The sequence below is a fragment of the Enhydra lutris genome, unplaced genomic scaffold (assembly GCF_002288905.1).
Source record: "Enhydra lutris kenyoni isolate GAN:26980312 unplaced genomic scaffold, ASM228890v2 scaffoldscaffold1, whole genome shotgun sequence".
Taxonomy (NCBI): Eukaryota; Metazoa; Chordata; class Mammalia; order Carnivora; family Mustelidae; genus Enhydra; species Enhydra lutris.
In genome coordinates this window covers 11,402,914-11,424,696 of record NW_019154085.1, presented here as the reverse complement: position 1 = coordinate 11,424,696, position 21,783 = coordinate 11,402,914, and the positions used below count along the sequence as shown (strand labels likewise).

General features: G+C 38.8%; 1 protein-coding gene across 1 annotated transcript in view; it reads left to right on the top strand.

Annotated features, from left to right (window-relative positions):
• The window catches only part of LOC111144313 (SATB homeobox 2), a 180,328-nt gene extending 162,442 nt beyond the window's left edge, over window positions 1–17,886 (top strand). Inside the window, exon 10 of the mRNA XM_022498554.1 lies at window positions 17,337–17,886. Coding sequence (XP_022354262.1) covers window positions 17,337–17,798 — 462 coding nt within the window. The 3' untranslated portion in view covers window positions 17,799–17,886. The remainder of the gene's footprint in view (window positions 1–17,336) is intronic.
• Window positions 17,887–21,783: the final 3,897 nt, after the last annotated feature.

Below are 21,783 nucleotides of genomic sequence, written 5' to 3'. Positions count from 1 at the left end.
ATTCAATTTAGAAACTGTTAAATATGGCTTAGAAAGAAAGGCAGATTCTAGGACATGGTCGCCATCCCTTCAGCAGTTCTTTGAAAAATAAATATTAGCTTAACGTGTCTGAATAAGCATTTATTATCTGAATATTTTTCTTATAGTCTGTCAACGCTCCAAGGCATTTAAGCTGGGACGTAATAAAGATACGATTTTCCTATCAGGGTTGGGGAATTTGCATGAGTTCTAAGCAGGTACTTGGCTTCAGTATCTTTGCCTGCAGATTCAGGGGGAGTGAGCGTAACACTCCAGTATTAATAGATTATTGACAGTTTAATGTCTTGGCACCTACGTAGCCCATGCAGTGTAATAACCAGGAAGCTGTCTGATATGAAAGCAGTCAATAGCATTTTCAATCAAAACCTTTCAGTTAATTGCTGGTTGACCTTAGAGATTTCCTTTAGGCAGTGCCGTCTGTAGTTTAGACCAAAAGGACCATATTGATTTGTAGAGTTTATTCAGAGATGATTATTTAATACTCGTTGCTCCAGTATATGCGGTAAATTTTGCCTTTTCTGGGTCTACCAAATGAATTGTCTTTTTGGCAGTGCTTTTCACAAATATTCCCTTTACCAGCTCCACTTTGAAAATACCTCATTAAATCTGTTCTCTTCTCAGAAATAGAAAGTTGGGAATCTTGAGGGAACACATGATCAAGTGTTTTAATATGATAATAGAATTTTCATACAATTTTTTGTTCAGTTTGGCATTACAGTTCCAACAGAGAGCCTGACAAAGCTAACAGCGATACTTTTAGTAGGGGTGGTCCTATAATACCTTACACACACACACACACACACACACACACACACACATGCTATACCTGACAACACAAACGTTCTCTAATGCCACATGCTTGTTGGTCTCCTTAAGTGTCAGTGCGATGGCTTATATTTAGCTTCTAGATTTTCTGTATTTCCATGATTTACTTAGTTTTAGTTGAATATTCTTAATCTTTTTTTTTTTTTAAAGATTTTATTTATTTGTTTGAGAGAGTGAGAGAGAGCATGAGAGGGGAGAAGGTCAGAGGGAGAAGCAGACTCCCCGCGGAGCTGGGAGCCCAATGTGGGACTCGATCCTGGGACTCCAGGATCATGACCTGAGCCAAAGGCAGTGGCTTAACCAACTGAGCCACTCAGGTGTCCCTAGTTGAATATTTTTAAAAACAAATTTTAACCAAGTCTAAATGAGCTATCAATGCAGGCAGGAAATAGCAAAGGCAATTCCTGGCCTTAACTTTAAACCATTTTGCATTCTTTTGGATTGTGTGGTGTTGGAACTACAGAGATTGAATCAAAGTGGGGACAAAAAATAAAGACTTTGAATTAATTTTGTTACTTTTCTTTTTTGGGAGGGTTCTGCACGCGTGGGTTAATGTCATTCATTATACTCCAAAGAGAAACAATTTTGGTGTTTAATATTTGTTTTAGAAAAGACCTATAGTGCTTTGTAGATAGCATTTTGTAGAAAGACCACAGTCTTTCACATTTCACTCAGTTGGGAGCCATTTTGTCTCAGGCTTTTCTTGTGATACAGGTGATCCATTTTGAAGCAAATGTATCTAGTTTTTGTATATTCTTTTTTTAAAGGGTCCCTTTCTTTGTCTTATGTGGATTCTGTCGTTGTTATTTGCTGTTTTTCTATTTTGCCTGCAGCAACTTTTTTTTTTGTCCTAGAAACTGCTGTAGGCCTTTTGAGCTCTGTTGAGGGTCGAAATATTTCTACCAACTGGGGATGGGGAGAGTGAAGCAAACTGATGAATGTGTCAGTTTTTATCCCTGAGAACAGTAACCCCCTAATGGTATATCTCTGAACGTCGGAGGATTTGGGGGGAATTAAAGAACTGTGTGAGCCCCTGTATGGTATTGTTAGCAAAGTGTATGCGTGAATTTAACGTGTTACTACAAACTGTTATAATTCAACTCTGTTGAGTAACAAGTGTATTTTGTAAGGAGCACCTACATGAACTTGCCACTTCTCCCCTTAGAGCTATTAGATGTGTTCTAAATGTTAAAGAAGTCTTTGGGTTTGTAGCATATGGCTACTACCAATACAGAAGAATTCTGGAAATTTTCGGATAAACTGCTCCCTCAAAACATAGTGCCTGAACCCTGTGCTGTGTGGAGATGAATGTAACACAGAAACTACCCCTAAGAAGCACACGGATTCATGGAGAAACAGGTATAAAGACAGGTCACTGCTGTACAGGATGTAAGTGCAGACGCAGAGAAACACAAATGAAGGACATGTTTGCCCACAACCTGGTGAGCAGGAGAACCCGGAAGACTTCCAGGAAGTGCTGCTGCTCAGGGTCCCTTGCAGAATTCCTCAGTAGAGGAGCTTCCTGGGTCAAGGAGACAGCAGAAGTGAGGGCACAGAGGTCAGAGGGACAAAACAGCATGAGGGTAGGGCTCCAGCTTTAGAGCACTGCCCAGAAGGCAGCGGTTGGAGAACAAGGACAGGGACAGAAGCTAGAGTCGGGTCTCAGGGCCTTCTTGGGTGTGAGAGAGGCCTTGACCCAGCTTAAGGCCACTGAAGGCCTTTGGCAAGATGCTCTGTTGGCCATGGCAGAAGACCTGTTGGGAGGAAGTTGTAGTAATTCAGACAAGAGAGATTATCATGAACAGAATAACAGTAATGGGGTATATAGGGAGAAGGGAAAATTAATCCAAGAAAAATATGTTTAGAAAAGCCAGGGCGATGTGGCACAGCGACAAAACTGGACTCGCTTTGTGACTCTGGGTAGATAAGGATGTCGCATGACTGGCCTCCTGGAAATAGAACGGTTCATTTGCAGCTTGGAGACTGGAATCTTTCTTGAGGGGAAAGGAGTTACCAATCTAGTTACCTCAGCCCAGGGAATTAGGAACTGAGATTTCTCTTCCCAGTGACCATCCTTGGTACTCAGGGAGCAGATTTGTTTTCTTGAGGAAAGCACTGTCTAAATAAGCGAGCCTGGTCCCATTGGCTTTCCAGCTCTCACCCTGTGTACTTAACCGCAGAGTTCAGAAGCTAAGGTTTCCCCATACCTGGTTTCAGTTAGTAAGGTCATTAATGTGGAGGATGCAAAACCTGTGTCCGCATAATGAACCAGAAGTGGTTTAGAGTTTAAAAGGGTACTCTAGAATTAACCTTTGGGGAGTTTTACCTCACATCATTAAATTTTTCCATATTCTCCTTCTTTTGAAAGAAAATGATACCAAGGCAAGCCAGTCTCTGATGAAATTAAATGAAGTTGAAAAGTAACGGTTATGTTCAATATGCTCTCACTTGACACCTTTTCATTGGTAAACCACAAGGAATCTTCCCTAGAGATCAGTGGCCTCTACCTCACAGTCTGAGGAGAAAACCCCTCTTTGATCATTTGACTTTGTTTACCCAGTTTGGACTTCAGGGTATAATAAACCATAATATGTCAGTGGTGTGGTAATCCTAGATATTTTGTCTTTTACCAGAATAGCTGATTATAATACACTGCTTAAGATTTGCTTTCTATAAAAGGAATATTTGTACTTTTATGTGTTTGATTCTCACAGTACAGTTTTCTCAAGTCCTGTTATTAAGTGGTTACGTCCAGAAAGCGAAAAATATGCTGAGGTAGTATTTTATTGGCGAACATCTAATATTTTCACTAACCATAACTGTCAGATTGTTCTGACTTCTGAGTGCCCCAACTGTAAAAATTATACAGAAAATGTGGCCTATCCTGGGATTCTGAATAGCCCATGTCAGGCCTCAAGCACATGGGTTACCTTCTCTCTTCGTTCTCCCCCCAAGTAGAGAAGTAATCCATACCCCCTTTCTCCATTAGTAATTTAAACCCACTTCTTTAAGGAACTTGGAAAACAACATAACTGCAGTGTCACTAGTTGTGTTAACACATAAATGCCATCACAATTATGGGGATTTTTTTTTTTTTAATCTTAAACTGAGTCTTGGGTGAACTTTATCAGGAAGAGTATCTCTTTTTTATACCAGCAATTTTTGACAAGATTGGGTATATGCTTTTTAAAAATGGTACACAAAGATAGAAAAAGGAAAAATCCCTTTATAACCCACTCAGAATTAACATTTAGGAGAGGAACTTCTCCATAATGTATTCTAATCTTTCCTAACTTCTTTGTCTTCACTTTCATCTCTACACTTGAAACATTGAATAGCATCCTCTGTCATTCTTAGTGTCATTTTTATCTTTTAATTAGATGTTCATTCACATGAACATGAATTTGTGTTAAAACTTACGTTTAAACACAACATATTTTTGTATTTTTCTCCATTTACCAGCTAAACAGCAGTAAGCATGTTTGTTACATGTTAGTCTCGGGTGTATGATTTGGGGGTCAGAGCTCAATCTCATACATTCACTTCCTCCTCTGACAAATAAATGCACTGGTGGCCTTTGGCATTGTGAGACTAGTTTGTTACTGTTTTTAAGAAACAAGAAGTCCAAAGGGTAGGAAGCACTTTGATGATACCCTAATTATAGGATTTAAAGAACTAGAGATCTTTGACATTGGACTACCAAGGCACATTAGACAATCTGTGTGTAAATCGGGGAGAGTAGGGGTTTATTTCACTGCTATAGAAGCAGCTTGAATCACTCTTGAGCTTTACCTTAGGAATCATGGCGGAAGTCTTCATTGACAGTTCTTGGCTGACTACATGATGTCTGTTCTTACAAAATGTATCTGTTCTCTACTTCCATTTAACTTAACATGTTTTCACTTAAAAGGAATCAAAACTCTGCCCTGGTAAAACCTATTAGATGATATTTATTTATCAGAAGTAGTTGCTGTATTCTTTTCTTTTAAGCTTGGTTGGCTCTTTTAATACCATTACGGTTCCTGGTACTCAAGGCATCCTAACCTTTTACCCTTTTCATTTAGTTACCCTGGTGTCTTCCAGGTGACTTCAGAGCTTTTCTTTCATTCATGCTGGCGAAAAAGCCATTCTTTTCTTGATTATACCAATGAGACAAATCATGTGTTCATTTAAAAATCAGAATCCCGGATCTGGTCATGTCTGCCTTACTCTTATCTCACTTTAACTCAAATATAGGGTCTCTAAAGACATTTCGATAATACCTACCTTGAATCTGGGCCTTACTCCGTGAATTTTTCAGCTCAACTTTGTGATTTGAGAAGACATTGGGAAAGGCAGTGGAGGTGTATGGGAACAGGGAAGAAATGAATGCTTATGGGGGTCAGGCAAATGAGATTGGGGTGGGTGGGCTGGGAGATGGTTTCCCAGGCAGAAGGACACATGGTCGTGGCCTGGACCATCCTGAAGAGTTTATTCTTCCTGGATTCTCTCATGGATTATGTCTGTCACATTTGTGGAATGGTTTTGGTCATGTTAGGCCCTCGATGGTCAAATAAATTAATTTAACAGATGATGCTGATGGAGGGAAAGGTATAATTCCCATTAGGTTCAAGATACGTCCATGTTTTGTCTTTCTTGGATTCTGCCAGGAGCGATTTTGTTTTATTTTGTTTTGTTTGCTTGTTTGTTTGTTTTTTAATGTGGCATGGTACCTGTTTGAATGAGATACAGTCATCTTGAGACTGCTTAATTTCCCATTGGTCAGCTCATCTCCTTATATCGGAAAAGCAGCTCACCCAGCCACCTCCGCCGTCTGCAGTGTTTGCAGATTCTTGCCACACCCAATAGTCGGATTAATGACCACAACATTCTTTTTTTGCCCTCCACACCATACCAAAGTTGTTGGTATAGTTGTTCTCAATTTGTTACCAAAGAGGAAATGATATAAGCCAAAGGCTGTTTTAAGAACTATGCTTCCTCCATCCCCTAAGTTTATTTTAACAGATTATTGTGTCACAGTGTTTTTATGCTTTTATCTTTGACCAAAGTGTTTATTTTGAGAAACAATTATTAAACTGCATTAAAAACATACACGATGTTCCAATACCATCTTGGTTACAATATTAAAGGAAACTCAGACGAAGGCTGGATGAAATTGAACACATATTTCCATGTCAGACTTCCTACCATTTTGCTTGTTTGTATTGATTTCTCCTGACATGCTCTTCTTTTATTGAGCACTACTCTTTTTTAATTTTTTTCTTATTCTCTCTCTCTCTCTCTCTCTTTTTTCTTTCTTTTAAATCCCCTTCCTAGAACTGTATGTGCTAAGAGCAATTGTAAAAGGAGACCAACTTATATTAAACCTGCCTGGAGTCAAAATGTAATCTAACACCTGTAGAGTGCAATTTGTCATTGCTTCATGGATACTTGTTTTTTTGTTTGTTTGTTTGTTTTTGGTTGGTTGTTTTTTTTTTGTTGTTGTTGTTTTTTAATAACAGATTTCCTGAGTTTTGACCTTAGGATACTGTATAATCCAAAAAAAGCAACAAAACTAAACCATGGTTTTTAATAAGTCTTATAATAGAGTTAGGATGTGAAATTACATCTGTTAAGAGTCAACTCAAGTAACATCATTTGAAGTTAGAAATAGTGCTGAGTTGTTTATCTAGGAGAATGTTTTGCCTGCGAAAATTCAAGAGACCAATCATAATGCACGTACAATTTTTCTTATGCTCATTCTCCAAGACCTTCCTTGGTGACTTGGCACAAGTAAGGATGTTTTTAACTAAAGGGGCATTCTGCATTTTCTATTAAATGTTTTGTTTTCATTAGGAGAAAGACAGAGCTATCTATTGAGCATAATTCGTGTAGTGGAGAGTTTTCAAACTTTTTGGTCTCACTATCCCCTTTCAGTCTTACTATTGAGGACTCCAGTAATAATGTATCTATCAATATTGGCCACATTAAAAATTAATTCTGAGAATGTTTTAAATGTTTATTAATTTTAAAAATAATTGCAAATAACATATGTAAATGTTATATCTTTATGAAAAATAACTGTATTTCCAAAACAAAAAAAAAAATGAGAAGAGTTACCATTTTTTATATATATATTTTTGCAAATATTTTAAATATTTGGCTTAATGGATGAGAACTAGATTCTCATAATCACTTCTGCATTTAATCTGATACAATATGTGGCTTTGGTTGGAGTAAAAGAAATTCAAGCCTCACACAGACAAGTGATTAGGAAAGGGAGGAATATTTTAATAGCCTTTCCAGGTAATTGTGATATTTTTCTTTATTACTACAGAAGAACCTTGCAAATAATAGTTTCGTAAAAGTTAGTTGCAAAGTGGAATCAAAGTGGTACTGATAAACTTGCATGCTTTCTAATTCATTGGTCTGCCTTGCACTTTGAATGGATCTTTTATCTACACATAATTTTGTAATATCATGCATTGGTCATTTGGAAAATATTGATTTACTGAGTGATGTGGATCTTCCAAATGCTAACACATTTCATTGTATGACTTCATTCATTCATTCATTCATTCATTTATTATTTTAAAGATTTATTTATTTGAGAGAGGGTACAAGCAGGGGGAAGGGCAGAGCGGGGGAGAGAGAGAGAATCTCAAGCAGACTCCCCACTGAATACAGAGCCTGACACAGGACTCAGTCTCAGGACCCTTAGATCTTGACCTGAGCCAAAATCAAGAGTCGACCCTCAACAACTGAGCCACCCAGGCACCCCCATTGTATGACATATTTAAAAATTTGGGGGCACCTGGTCATGATCCCAGGGTCCTGGGTTTGAGACCCACATCAGGCTCCCTGCTTAGTGGGGAGCCTGCTTCTCCCTCTCCTTCTGCCTGCTGCTCCCCTGCTGGTGCTCTCTCTCTCTCTGTGTCAAATAAATGAATAAAATCTTAAAATATAAATAAAAAATTTAAAAGATAAAAAAAATAAAATTTTTTGTTAAATTAACCACCAGTATCATCAGGAGAGTCTTTTAACTATTGGGGAGCTGTTAAGCACATAGCAGCAGCTCCATGTTTTCCAAAATTTTAATTTTTCACCGGGAGGGTCAAATTTTATCATTGGCAAAAATACTCTCAGATTATTTTTTTCGAAGTGGCAGACTCACTTCATTTTTAAGAAAATGTCTGTCAGATACCTAAGTCTGAATAACCATAATTTGTCTGTTAGTTGTTCTTTCAAGTAAAAATGAGATTCCATGACGAAGGTGGCTAGATCAGCTTGCAAATCAGATAATCACACAAGCATGCATCTCAGGACCGCCATCCTCCCACAGCATTCCATGCAAGAGCTTTATGTGCACTTCCCATTTCCTCACAGACTTAAAAAGAGGTATACTCAAGGGTTGAGTTTAATATAATTAATCATCTATTACTGCATCGTCAAGGACAGTCTTGAATGAAAGTGGCATTTTTTCTGGGCGCACGTGGCCATGAAGAGTACAGCTACCAGCGCGGTTTGGTGCGACTGACTTCATTTATTTTCACAGGCCAGCGGTTTTCCCACCGTTGCTTTTGTGCCATCGGTTTACATTTCAGCATGGCCCAAAAGGCAAATACTGTCTTAGTTTTGCCATGAAAATAGTTTTGATGTTCTAGAGCTCTTGACAGGGAATCAGGGTTTCCACGGGGCTCCATGGACTACATTTCGAGAACCACTGATAAAGTATGTGTTCCTAAAAGGATCCCAGGCTGTGCATATAGAAGGTGTCACCTTGAACGGGTCTATGACTATGAGATATAATTCCATGTGACAGATGCTTAAAGGGCAACTTCTCTGTGTTAGGGGCCATGTTAAAGAACAAAGATGTATGTAGCGTATGAGTGGAAGGAATAGGGAAACTTACTGGTAGACCTCCCCGTCTTTGGAGTGGAAAAGAAAAACAGATCTCTGAATTTGTTGCTAATTTTTGTAATAAGCCTAACTGATAGAAAAATACATGAGGCATTATACTACCAATTCTTAAATCCTCCTCGTGTTTTTACATGGTAGTTATTACTTACAGAAGTCTTGCTTATGAGGAGAACTCTCCTAAGTACTTAGCATGCATTATCTCATGGAATCCTCATCGCACTGGAAGGAAGATTTTACGGATTAACAAGCTCTGTGGCTCAGACAAAGTAGCTTGCTCAGAATTGCAAGGCTAGTAAGCAGATGTGCTTTTCAGGGTGGGGACTGGACTCGAAGCCAAAATTCTGTGACCCCAAAACTCCTCATAGCTTACATGCCATGCCGTTAATATATGGGTTATACGGTGCCCTTTAGTTTTTTAAAAATAAATGATTAAAAAAATCATATTTGCTTTCAGATATCCAGTAGATATACGTTCCTATGAGTGACAGTTTATTTACTTTTTAAACATAGTTTCGCTAAAATGTAATAATAACAAGTTATGCAAAACAAGCATAATAACTGGACTGAAAATAAAGAAGAAAGAATATGGAATTAATCCAGTAGAGCAGAACAAAGACGTACTGACTACTCACTGTGTGCCAGACATATGGTGTGCCAATATGGAGCTCGCAGTCCAGTAAGTGAGATCGATATATAATGGTTACCTTAATATTTATATTAATTAGCAACCATTAATGTGAAGTTCTTCCCACTGAATTTTGAGCCCAAATTAATTGTCTTAAATGCTGATTTGGTGGAAAACGGAATATTGGGGGTAGAGCTAGATTGCTAAAACCTAAATATCTCAGTTACATGATATTTTATATATAATGTATTTTAAAATGGCACCATTCACTCATTTATTTATTTAACAAATTCTAACTGAATTATACACAGGGGCTCTTCAGTTGTTCCAACCAATCGTTCTCATTGCCTGTTAAATATATTTTCTCAGGACTCTTAGCGGAAGAATGCTTTTCTTTTGTGGATCAACTCTTTTACATTCTGTTGTTGTAGATGAGGTAAATTAAACAAGTAAAAATAATTCCAGTATTAATGCAAAATGAAGGCAGACAAAGGTCATCGCTGTTCTCATTGCTGGCTGGTGAGCGGCACTGGTTCAGGACCCAAAGCTCTGGGTGAAGCTCCGTCCTCTGGGTTAGGCTTGTCACAGAGATGTGGATGCGTCCACCTGGGAAAACTTTTGTTTTAACCTATTACTGGATCAGGCACCCTCTACAGTCACCTTTCTAATAATTTCTCATTTTCTCTATATAAAAAAGACCACAAAGTCTTAGCTTATTATAAGTAATCCAGTTCACCCCATAATGATACAGTGAATTATATACTTTCCTGAACTTAATCATTCAAGATCTCGCTTCCTTCCCTGCAGGCAAAAACCATTATACTTTACACATGGCTCCCAGCTGGTTTTCATTGAGGCCTTCAAAATCTATTTGAACACTGAGAGGTTTAAGAAGAGCTGCTTTATCTTTCTTAGTCGACTTTTGTCATGGTACCATTTTGTCCTTGTGTTTTCAAAAAATGTCCAGTTTTGAAGGCAGAGAAACAGCATGGGCCCATATTATGGCTGTGCTTTGTCACCGGGCAAGGAAGTTTGGGGTTTTATTTTGAAGTTGATGCATCTTTTGAATATATTTACAACTCTTATTTCTTTGTCACTATTGTTATGTCCTTTTATATATGTAAATATCATATTTCGGCCCAAAGAGATTTCAGCAAGTAAATAAGGAATTTATTAGACTTTTAACTTTCTATTTGTTGATGTCCTATCCATAACTTATTCATCAACATTTAATTGTTGGTGATAGGACTACTTATTAGAAAGCTTTGTAAATTAATAGGTCCAGTTACAATAGAAACTCCATAAATATTTGATAAGCTGACACTTTTTTTTTTTTACTCCTCTAACTAGGGTTGATTGTCTTCAACATATTTCCTTTCAGACATGATAAGCACGTCTGATGAAGAAGGCAGCCATCAGTTAAATGTAAATTAACTGTTCTGTTGAGGATAGAAGTATCAGTGCATTCTTTTGCACTGGTTGTTGTTATAATAGTGTTGCTATTTGGGACGGTCTGTTGAAAATCCAGTGATAAATATTGAGTTTTTCTTACTTAGTATGTGGCTATATGAACATCTCTCTTCTCTTTAGCAATAGTGGCTGTTTCAAGCCCTACTACATTTCTGGGTAAATCAGAATATGATTGCAGTTCATTGAAGGCTTTCCATCACCTTAACAGTAGAATGCCAGGGTCTGGCCCTGGCGACCTCCCACTCATCATTTTTCTCTGGCATAGGGGCTGTTCACCACTACTTCCTGTGATGGTGAAAATGTGCTGTCCCATATGGTATTGCGCAATGTGGCAATCGAGCGTGTGAAATGTGGCTCATACCACTGAGGAACTAAGACTTGTTTTGCTTCTAGTTTTAATTAATTTAACAAAATACAAGTAGCCCCACGTGCCTAGTGGCTGTTGCTCCTCAATGTGCCACCTTCCTTGATGTTTTTCAAATATATCGAATATATTCCTCCCTATCGTGCTACGGTTTCCTTTGCCTGGAATGTTCTTCTTCATGACTTGTTCCTGGCTTCCTTCAGACCTTTGCTCACGTGCAGCCTCCTTAAGGAGCCTTCCTTGAGTCACTGTATCTAAAGTGACTTTCCCTCTCCCCAGTTCTCCTCCTTTTGCATTACTCAATTTTTTGCTTATAGTATTTATTACTACTTGGTATTTAATTTATGTTATCTGTCATCTCAAAGTCTAGAGAGTTTGTTCAATTTTCTTATGTAATCTTGCTAACAGAAGGCAGGGGAACGTGAATGCTCAAGGGCATGGGATTTCAAATCAGACAGACATGTTTTGGAAACCAGTTCTACTTTTAAGCTATATGGCCTCATACAGATTACCTCTACCCTCTCTGAACTCCAGTTTTCTCATCATAAAAGAAGGGCAAAAATAATCTGCCTGCAGGATTACTGTGAAAATAAATAAAATTAGGTAAAACTAATGTATTTTTAGCATTTAGGCCAGTGTTCAGCTCATGAACTTCACATGAATGCTACCATCTATTATTGCTTCTATTGCTCCTACTACCACTGCTGTTATTCTCAAAGATCCTCAGCTATTCCCATGCTATGAACACTGATTGTCATATTGAAAAATTGACAAGAGAAGCTATGAAATAGAACTCTCTGTAGAAATTACCAGAGATGAATTGTTAACTAATTTAAGTTCAGTTGTGATGAAAGAAAAATCTATACCAAAATAGAGCTAGAATGAATGGTCAGGCTTATTTGCAAAGGTCAAAAGTGAAGGGATGGATGGCTATCTTTACAGAAGGATATATTCCATCATTTGGGGAAATCACATGAAGAGAGATGGTGGGCATTAGGAATAGAAAGGGTCAACTACTGGGCCCGTTTTGAAAAAAGAGGGAAAAGGATGAAGCCGGAAAGTTTGTGGACTTGGGCAGTTTCTTTTACTTAAATATCTGGGAAGATGCTCCATTCACAACCTTAGCTTCAAGAAAAGTCCCAGAAAACAGTAAATCTAGTTGTGTGAAGAAAGAACTCATTAGAAAAGAACATATATCTCGATTCATTTGGCAGGTCATTCTCTGTCTTGGTTGAAGTAAATTTTGTGGTTTAAAGAAAAAAAAAAAATCAGCCAGGAAATAGATGCCTGAATTATCACATGAGCTGAGGAACAGGATGACCTCTTGGCCCATCCAGCAGGAATCAATGGCCTGGCCTCTCACTTAAGTTACTCAGGGAGTGTGGTGGGGACAGGAAGCAGACTTGATTCATCTAGTGAACCAACAAGGAAATTTGAGCATCTCTGAGAAATTCAAACAGAAAAACTAGAATTCAGTTAAATGGGAGTTCAGAAACCTGTCCTATGAAGAGGAGGTTAGAAGAGTTGACATTATTTATTCAAGATATAAGAAAATGAAGAAAAGTTCCTGCCATTTAGATGGGAGGATTTTAAGACGGGGTTGCATTGATCGTCCTTTCTCAGAAAGATGGTTTTGTAAGCATTAGGCTTTACTCTATAATTCCTTGATTGTCATAATAAAAAGCCACTGCAGTTGGTTAGTGAGAAAATCTATGTAGTGATTTTTTTTCCTTTTGTTTTGTTTTTTTTCTTTCTTTCTTAAAAATTGTCAACAGACGATAAACAACTTTCTGCCTGGGTGGCTCAGTCGGTTAAGTGTCTGCCTTTGGTTCAGGTCATGATCTCAGGGTCCTGGGAGGGAGCCCTGCATTGAGCTCTCCCTTCAGCAGCAAGTTTGCTTCTCCCCTCCCTCTGGGATCTCTCTTGCTTTCACTCTCTCTCAAATAAAAAAATATAATCTTGAAAAGAAAAAAGAAAAGACCTTGGAGGGAATGAAGCTAGCTGGAACAGAACTTAGGGCATCTTTCGGTCTCAGGTCTTAAACGCCTATTGTAGTTGAAAGGGAATGACTGCCAGTGTGGCCGTGTGACTGAAAAAACTCAGGCAGGCCCTTTTGCGAACTTGTAAGGCAGTTTCACTTTAGAGCTGCTCGTTTTGTCGTTCTTGATTTTGATGGCGCTCTACTTATCTGCTTGAAGATGCTCAAAATGTCACTTACGCTTCTTCCTGTAAATATTGTCATGCCACCCAACTCACTGTACAATATCGTCTGACCAGAAATAAAACATTTCTCTTTGTAGATCGTTTCTGTCGCTGTTGGTTCTACAAGAACCATCTCCTCTTCTGTGATGGGCGGTGACGTTACTGTTGTCCCTCGGAAACCCACTTTCTCACACTGACAGGTCACCGTGTTTATAATTTCCAATGTAAAGGGTTTTCTTGAGGTGCTGCCTATTTCCAGGTTCTCTTTCTCTCTCTCTCTTTTTCTTTTTTTTTAAAAAAAAAAAGTTTATTTGAGAGAGCACATGAGCAGGGGGAGGGGCAGAGGGAGAGGAACAAGCAGACTCCATGCCAAGCAGGGAGCCTGATGCGGGACGCAATGCCAGGACTCTGGGATCATGACCTGAGTGGAGGGCAGACGTTTAGCCAACTGAGCCACCCAGGCACCCTCCAGAGTATTCTTGATCCAAATACCACCTTACTGAGGAACCGTGAGGATTGAGTAAACCAGTCTGGGTAAAGTTGTTAGTGCTGCCTGGCCCAGCGTAAGCGTCCAGTAAGTGGCCGTTCTTACCGTTGTTGCCCTGCTGTTTCATGTGTGGCTTCTCTGCTTCCATGTGTTAGCAATGCAAGAGTCTGTGAAAGGAGAGGTGAAGGCGGCCAGTTGGTTGGACCTAGGAGAAGAACGAACCCTATCATGCAGAAAGATTATAGTAACTTCAAAGTCTAGTTTTGGAAAATCTCTTTAAATCTAACCAGTGCAAAATGGAAAACCCCTAAAGAACCAATCTAATTATTTAACTAAATGGAACCATTATGCTGACTTTTACTACAGAAGGCAAGCATAATTTAGAAAATGGGGCATTTTAATTCTCTTTTGTTTTCCAATTAACCCAATTGCTCTAATAGGAGGTACTCGTGCTTGAGTATATAGGTTCTTTGAGTACATATTTCATATATAATTTCAGTGCCTCTCTCTCTTTCTCACCAAAAAAACAAAATCCTCACCTGTTGACATAGGGATCCATTTATTAACAATGGTCAGGCTGCCCAGATTATGACCTCAGAGCAAATATCTTCTGCCATCAAAGTGCCCTGAACAGGCCCATAGCACAACTCTACGTTCCCTTCTGGCTATAATTAGGATGTTGAAGTAACAGAGCTCTCAGATTTTTGCTGATGCCAGCTTAGCACAGCAGACCACATGAATTTACTCTTAGTTGAAATTAGTAAAGAAAATGCCAAGAACATTCATTTTAATTGGTCAACAGTATATGGACCTTTAGTGCCACTGTTTGATGGTCCTGTGTTTCAGATTTCTTTCTGCCACCGCCATCAGCTCATTGTGATGGATATTCTTATTCGTATTTGATTATTCTTTTTATTATTATTTTGATTGTTACGTGATTGCTAATTATTGTTTGAAAAGTTTCATCCTCTTCTGCTTGTCCTTACCTTATTTAGGTAACAATCTCATGTGCCCTAATATTTTCTAAATTCCATATAACAGACTGACGTTTTCACATTGGTAAGGAATTGTATTCTCGTCAGATGGTCCCTGAGACTGGAAGAGGCGGTGGAATTTTTTTTTCTTAGATGCTTGCTTTGATGTTGCTATTTCATAGCCAAAAAGAGAAAATGGATCTTGTGGGTAGCGTGTGGCCGTGGTCGTAATAGGGATGGGGATGGATGGTGACATACCATTGACTCTTTAATGTAAATAGATGTGTTTTCTTCTGTACCGATGGGATCGATTTCCCCCGGACTCTGGAAAATGTGTGCTTTGTTGCTCTAACGTGAAAGAGACTGCATAAAATAGGAGAGAATGGTAAAAAGAGAAATGTAGGTTTTTTAAAATGTGAACTCAACTATGCTTAAAGGCTCTGGGAGGACCCAGAAAGTTAGGCACTGATTTGAGAATAGGAAATGTGGTCCTTGTTTTTGGAGCTGACATAATACTATTTACTACGGACCATCCCAGAAACCTTTTAATTATGTACTATTGCTGCTGGTTTTGTAAAGTGTGACTAGTGGCTGAGGCTCCTTTCTAGGATCCAGCAGTCCTCTCTCCTCACCATGAAGACCAGCTCACGTAGGCCCATGACGGGAGCAGGAGCAAGCTGTTAGGACAGTCTCCTCCATAGAGCTTTCTCTCTTTGGTCAAATTGAAGAGGTTCTTAAATAAATACTAAAATGGGAAATTACTTCCTGCAGAGAGACGATGTTGAAGAAGCAGTTAATGAAGACCAAGAATAAGCTTGCCCAACTAGGGTCACCTGACAAAAACGGAAACAGTTCAGTTATGGGTTTGGTGTCCTTTATTCAAGGAAGACAGTCCGGGATTGGGAGAATGTGGCACCTCACAAACAGTGGAACACCGTGCCTGAACTTGGGGCAAGATCAGGTTTTATGGATCATTACAAGTGGCAACACAAACAGGGCACGGGTGGCCAGGGTTGCATACCTGACCTTATTTAGAAAGGTCAAAGAACAAGAAGGTGAGGAGCCCTGAGTTGGCTTGGTGTTTGGGGATTGGCCGACAAGAAGTCCTGTGCTTCTGGTCAAGGGGCGCGATTACAGGAACTGGAAAGTTCAGTCTGCTGATACGGTGCCATGGGCAAGAGCAGCTCTGTCTTGGGTCTAGAAATTTATTTAAACACTAGAGGCTTTTTCTGTTTTGTTTAGTTTTCCTTTTTTAGTAAGTGGGGAATATGTAGGGCTAAAAAAGAAATTTAAGTTAATCACAACAACTAGAAAACCTGAACAATTAAGGATTAAAAAACAAATTAGGGAATGTGTGCAAAACAGAATATTAATAGTTTGTGGTGATATTGAGGTCCACCTATGTGAGTTTAAAATAGCCATTTAAAATTCTTCATTTAAGAAAAATGTTATATCTTTAAATTAATTTGGAAATCTTCATATTTTTAAAAAAACATTATTTAAGGATCAATATCAGGGCTGAAAGAAAATAAAAGTTCTTCCTAATTTTATGAAGTATTGATTTTCTGACTGAAATACCAACTAATTCTCTGTTCCACTCTTAAGGGTAATTATGAGGCTGATGGTAATAATTACTATCATTTCTTGGATGTTAGCCCTAAGCTTGAGGTGGACAAACTATGGCCCATGGCCAAATCCAATCTATCACCTGTTTTTGTAAATAAAGTTTTATTGGAACACAGCCACTCTCATTTGCTTTTATATTACTTATGGCTGCTTTCACATTACGAAAAGAGAGTTGAGTCATTGCAACAGAGACGGTATGGCCCTGCAAAACCTACAATATTTACTATATGGCCCTTTACTGAGAAAGTTTGTCAACCTCTGATTTAAGGTAAGCACTATTCATTGCATATACTATGTTACTTAATTCTTACAACATCTCTAGGAAGTCAGTGTCTTATCCTTCTTTTATAGATAATGAAATTGAGGTTTAAAGATGTTAGTGCCTGGTACAGGGACGCTCAATTACGTGGAAGATTCTGGACTTGAACCCGTGAGGTCTGATTGTAGAGTCTACACTCTGAGTTCCATTTCTTTGCACTCAGGCTTTAGAGAGGTGGTGTGATCACCCTGGTTAACTGGGGGGAAGGCTCTGGAGCCAGACTGAATGCAAATGACCTGGGGCAACAAACGACTTACCTTCTTTGTGCCTCAGGATATAAATGTCAGCGCACCTTTCTGTTATTAACCTCTTGTTTTGTAAATGAGATTCTGAATCTCCAGAAATTGTTTCAAGTTTGCTAGAGACCTGAGTTTACAAATGACTACAGCACTGCATTCAGAAGGTAGACAGGCCACACACACTTCAGAGGGATGATGGCTTTTGAAAGGTGAAATCCTGAGTCAAATGTTCAATTTTTTTTTTTTTTTCTTAATTTTAATTATCAGGTCCTGCACAGACAGCAGTCTCAGCCGGCCAAGGAGAGCTCCCCGCCCAGAGAAGAAGCTCCTCCCCCACCTCCTCCCACGGAAGACAGTTGTGCCAAAAAGCCCCGTTCTCGCACAAAGATCTCCCTGGAAGCCCTGGGGATCCTCCAAAGCTTTATTCATGATGTGGGCCTGTACCCTGATCAGGAAGCCATCCACACGCTTTCTGCGCAGCTGGATCTCCCCAAACACACCATCATCAAGTTCTTCCAGAACCAGCGGTATCACGTGAAGCATCACGGGAAGCTCAAGGAGCACCTGGGCTCCGCGGTGGACGTGGCCGAGTATAAGGACGAGGAGCTGCTGACGGAGTCCGAGGAGAACGACAGCGAGGAAGGCTCAGAGGAGATGTACAAAGTGGAGGCCGAGGAGGAAAATGCCGAAAAGAGCAAGGCGGCGCCTGCTGAAATTGACCAGAGATAATGTGAACTCCTACCAGGCCAAGCAATACGTCGGTCCAAGGATTTTCTGTTTTAATTTCTTTAAAAACATTTTCTTCCTTTTTTTTTTTTTTTTTGCTTTATTTTATCTTATTTTTGTCTCTTTTTTTTTGTCTGTTTTGTTTTTCTTACCTTTTTTGACATTTCTTCGTTGCACAGGATACACCTATAGACTGAATAAGTTCAGTATTTCCGAATCAGACATCGCCTTGGCAAAGACACTCAAGTGTTACACTTTTACAATTGACTGGATCATAATAATTATAATCACAGGAGACTCTGCCTTCATTATCCTTGCACTTAGTTTATTCCTCTACCCTAAGTGCCAGGATGAAAAGATCTACGAAATAAATGAAGGAAGCTACAAGTGTGTGTGTATATGTATATGTATATATCTATATATTTACATATATATATTAAATTGCATGGGACAGAGAACTTTACAATCCGAAAGAATAGACTGTGAAATGAGTTCTTAAAGAAGAGACTTGTTTATGTATTAAAAAAAAAAAAAAAAAAAACCACTTCACAGTGAGTCGCTTTGGCTTTTTGATAAACTGCGGCCTGCTCTCAGGGTGGGGTGACTATTTTTGAATTCCTATTTATTTTCTGTGTTCGTCCCTGATTTTTTTTTTTTTTTTTTAATTCTATGGCTTCCTATCTGGCAGCTTGATGGGTAATTTTTGAGGTATGTATTTAACAAAATAAATCAACACTGCCAAAAAGAAAGAAGAAAGTAAAGTGGAAAAGAAATCAGGGCACCTTAAAATGATACAAGTCAAATTGCTCTTAAGACACAATGCACACTTAAAATGACTCGATATGTTCCGTTATTCAACTTGTCATTCCTGTAGTGAACAGATGCATTTCTGTGGAATTCCAAATGAATAAAACTGTAATTCAGTACAGAGAAAACTTGTCCTTTAAGTGCAGTCTTGATAAAATGACATTTTGACGTTGGACGTATGGAATTCATAGTACGAGCCACGTTTTATTGTGAAACTTATTTACCTGTTCGTGGCTTCCGATTTTAAAATTAATAAGCCTGCTCATTTAAAAGTTGTTTGTTGTTGCTGTTTTCTCTTTTTTTCTTTCTTTCTCTCTTTTTTTTAAAAATAGAAAATAGTTCAATGTAATGTTAAGTTAGAAAAGAAGTCCCTGCCCACTTAAAGGGGTTCCCTCTCCCATAAACCTCCATCCTTCCGTCTCCCAAAAGATGTTTCTTAGTTTCTGTTTCACTTGGGGCTTCCTCTTCTTCGTACACATTCCATCCACTTCACCCAACGTCTGTGGTCCCTGCTGCCACGCCTCCTCCCTTCCCTGGTATGGTAGCCTGAACAAGAACCCGTTTTCGAATCATTGTGCAGCTCCAGGCAGTAGAGTAAGCGAAGCGATTTCAGTTGGAATCACCTACTCACCATAAACGGAAACATCTTCTCAGTTACCTACATAGCGATGACCTTACGTAAAGCAGAACCAATACCGACTGGCTGTGCAGTGGAACGAGCATTAAAGCTGCAGTCTACTACGGGTCTCCAGACCTCCTGTGGCTTCCTCTCAGAAGCATCACTAGCATTACTTCCCACTTCTCCTTAGAGTAATTGCAAGAGGTGACCTCACCTCTGGGACCCGATCCCTGCTTCGCGCGGCCATCAAACAGTCCCACCGGGTTGGATTTTTTTGGAGTTGTGCTCTCATGCAACCTTGTCAAAGACCTCATGCAATATCACTTTGAAAGTTATTTTCTGTTTACTACACAAACGTTGTAATATAACTGTTAATACTATTTATATATTTGAAAGGTATAAAAGGTAGGAGTTAAAAAAAAAACCTCTATGTGTAGATATTAACTCAGAACTTACACTATACAGGGAGAAGACATGTTGCAATACAAGCTAATTCTAGCTGCTCAGTAACCTCTGGAGGTTTGAAAGGGACATTTTCCTGTACTTTTTCAGATAATGATGTCGAAACATTCTCTTGACGCGAGCGTCACGTACCTTTGCAAAAGGATGGTGGTTTGCAGTTAAGGCCTGGGCCCGTCCTTCTGCTTCTGTAGTATGCTGCAGCTTTAATCCGAAAGTCCACGCTTGCTGCTTGCTGATCTCCGAGTTACTCTTTCCAAATTGTCTTCTTACACTGTTGCTGAAGGTCACTCTGTACACGTAATGGAAACTGATTTTGCCAAGCTCTTACAAGGTGGTTCATCTATCGATGGCATCCGCATTTGGTATCTTTTACACTTCAACCAAAAATTTATTAGGTATTTTTCAATGCTAAGTCTTGCCTTTTATTTTTTAATTTCACTGCCGAGTTTGCAGTGATTCTAAGTGAATCTGTGGGCATTTTAGCCTGTGGTCTTGCCAGATCTTTGCGAATTACAATGCATATATGTCTATTTATTCAATATCTGTCATATAATATCTATTTGGAAGAAGAAACTTTCTCTTGTAGTGCCTCTTGACAAAGCACAATTTCCCGCCTTTTTTTTTTTTTTGTGAAATGAAAAAAACAAATTGTGTTTTATTGCGGTATCAACAATGTGAATAAGGATTAACATATTGTAAATGTTCTTTTTTCCATGTAAATCAACTATCTTTGTTATCACTAAGTGATAATTAATTTTTAACTTATGTGCATTGTTAGGCTGTTAGAATTTTTTGGTTGTTAAAATAAAACGCATTCAATAAATATGACTTCGTTTGTCAAGTATTTTACTGGGCATTGCTTTCTTTCCCATTTAATTTTTCATGTGGAGTGAGACCCGGTGAGTGTCAGGAAGAGCCAGCTCCCTTATTTTAGAAATAAGGGAGCGGCACCCACAATTACAGATGTTTGCGTCCTGTACGAGGCATGGAGTTAATTGTACGTGTGAATGCGTGTGCATCCCTGTGTGTTTGGAAACGCACGCGTGCTCACATTCGGAGCTGGCAACCAGGAAAGCCATTGCGCCAACGTTTTGTCGTATACAAACAAAACTCAAATGTATAAAGATATATTTATGGGCTTGCTTCTTTATTTTTCTAGTGAATATTTTCTGTTTATAATTAAAAACCCACAAATGACTGCGTGTCAGGAAACTTTTGGAGCACATATGTCCATGGTTAATGGACATAATAAAAGTCTTTTATATTTAGAGCTGGGGTACCATAATGTGTGCATAGAGGAATGCCGGAAGGATTGATGTATCTGAGAAATGTGTGAAAATGATTTTTTAGAAAGTGCTTACAATGGAAAAAATTGCTCAAAAGACTAAAGTTTTCTTAGCTTCAGAACTGGCAAAGAGAAAGTCAATTAAAAAGTGATTTTATTTTCTTTTGATATTGTAAATTGTCTTTGTGTGTGTGTGTGTGTGTGTGTGTGTCTGTGTGTGTGTGTGTGTGTGTTTTGCATTTGCTTGACATACAGATGTGATTTTTCTTTCCTTTCTTCCTTAGTTTCACTTGCCTTTTTTTTAGTTAACAGCTCACAGACCATGTAGATAGGTTTTAAGGACAGTTTGTGAATCCTGGATATTTCCAGGAAAGCAGATGGCCTCAAAGTACAGAGTTCTGAAGGTTTTTAAAGAAAAATTAGAGGCTCAAGACAAAGCAAAGCACAGTATTTATGCAGATGTAAATGAATTCTGCGTTGGGGTTAAAGACTTGGGAGGAATGCCTTGTGCAAGATAACTGACTTTTAGCACAAATAACTTCTACATGTACGAGGTTGTGTTTTTACGGGTCCTGCTTCACCACAGGTCACAAAGTCAAGAGTGCGAGGCTCTGCCCACAGATGGATTGGCTTTTGCCAGAAGGCAGTCTCTGTGCGAGCAACTTCCATTTCCAAGGAGTGAGAGGTTTCTTGACTCTCTGTGTTAAGTTCTACTGTAACATCTGAGAGCCATCACTCCGTTGGTTGAGTTTTTGTCTTTTTAAAGTTTTTCTTAGAGGAGATCTTTTCCTTTACACTGTTGTTTCCCTTTCTAT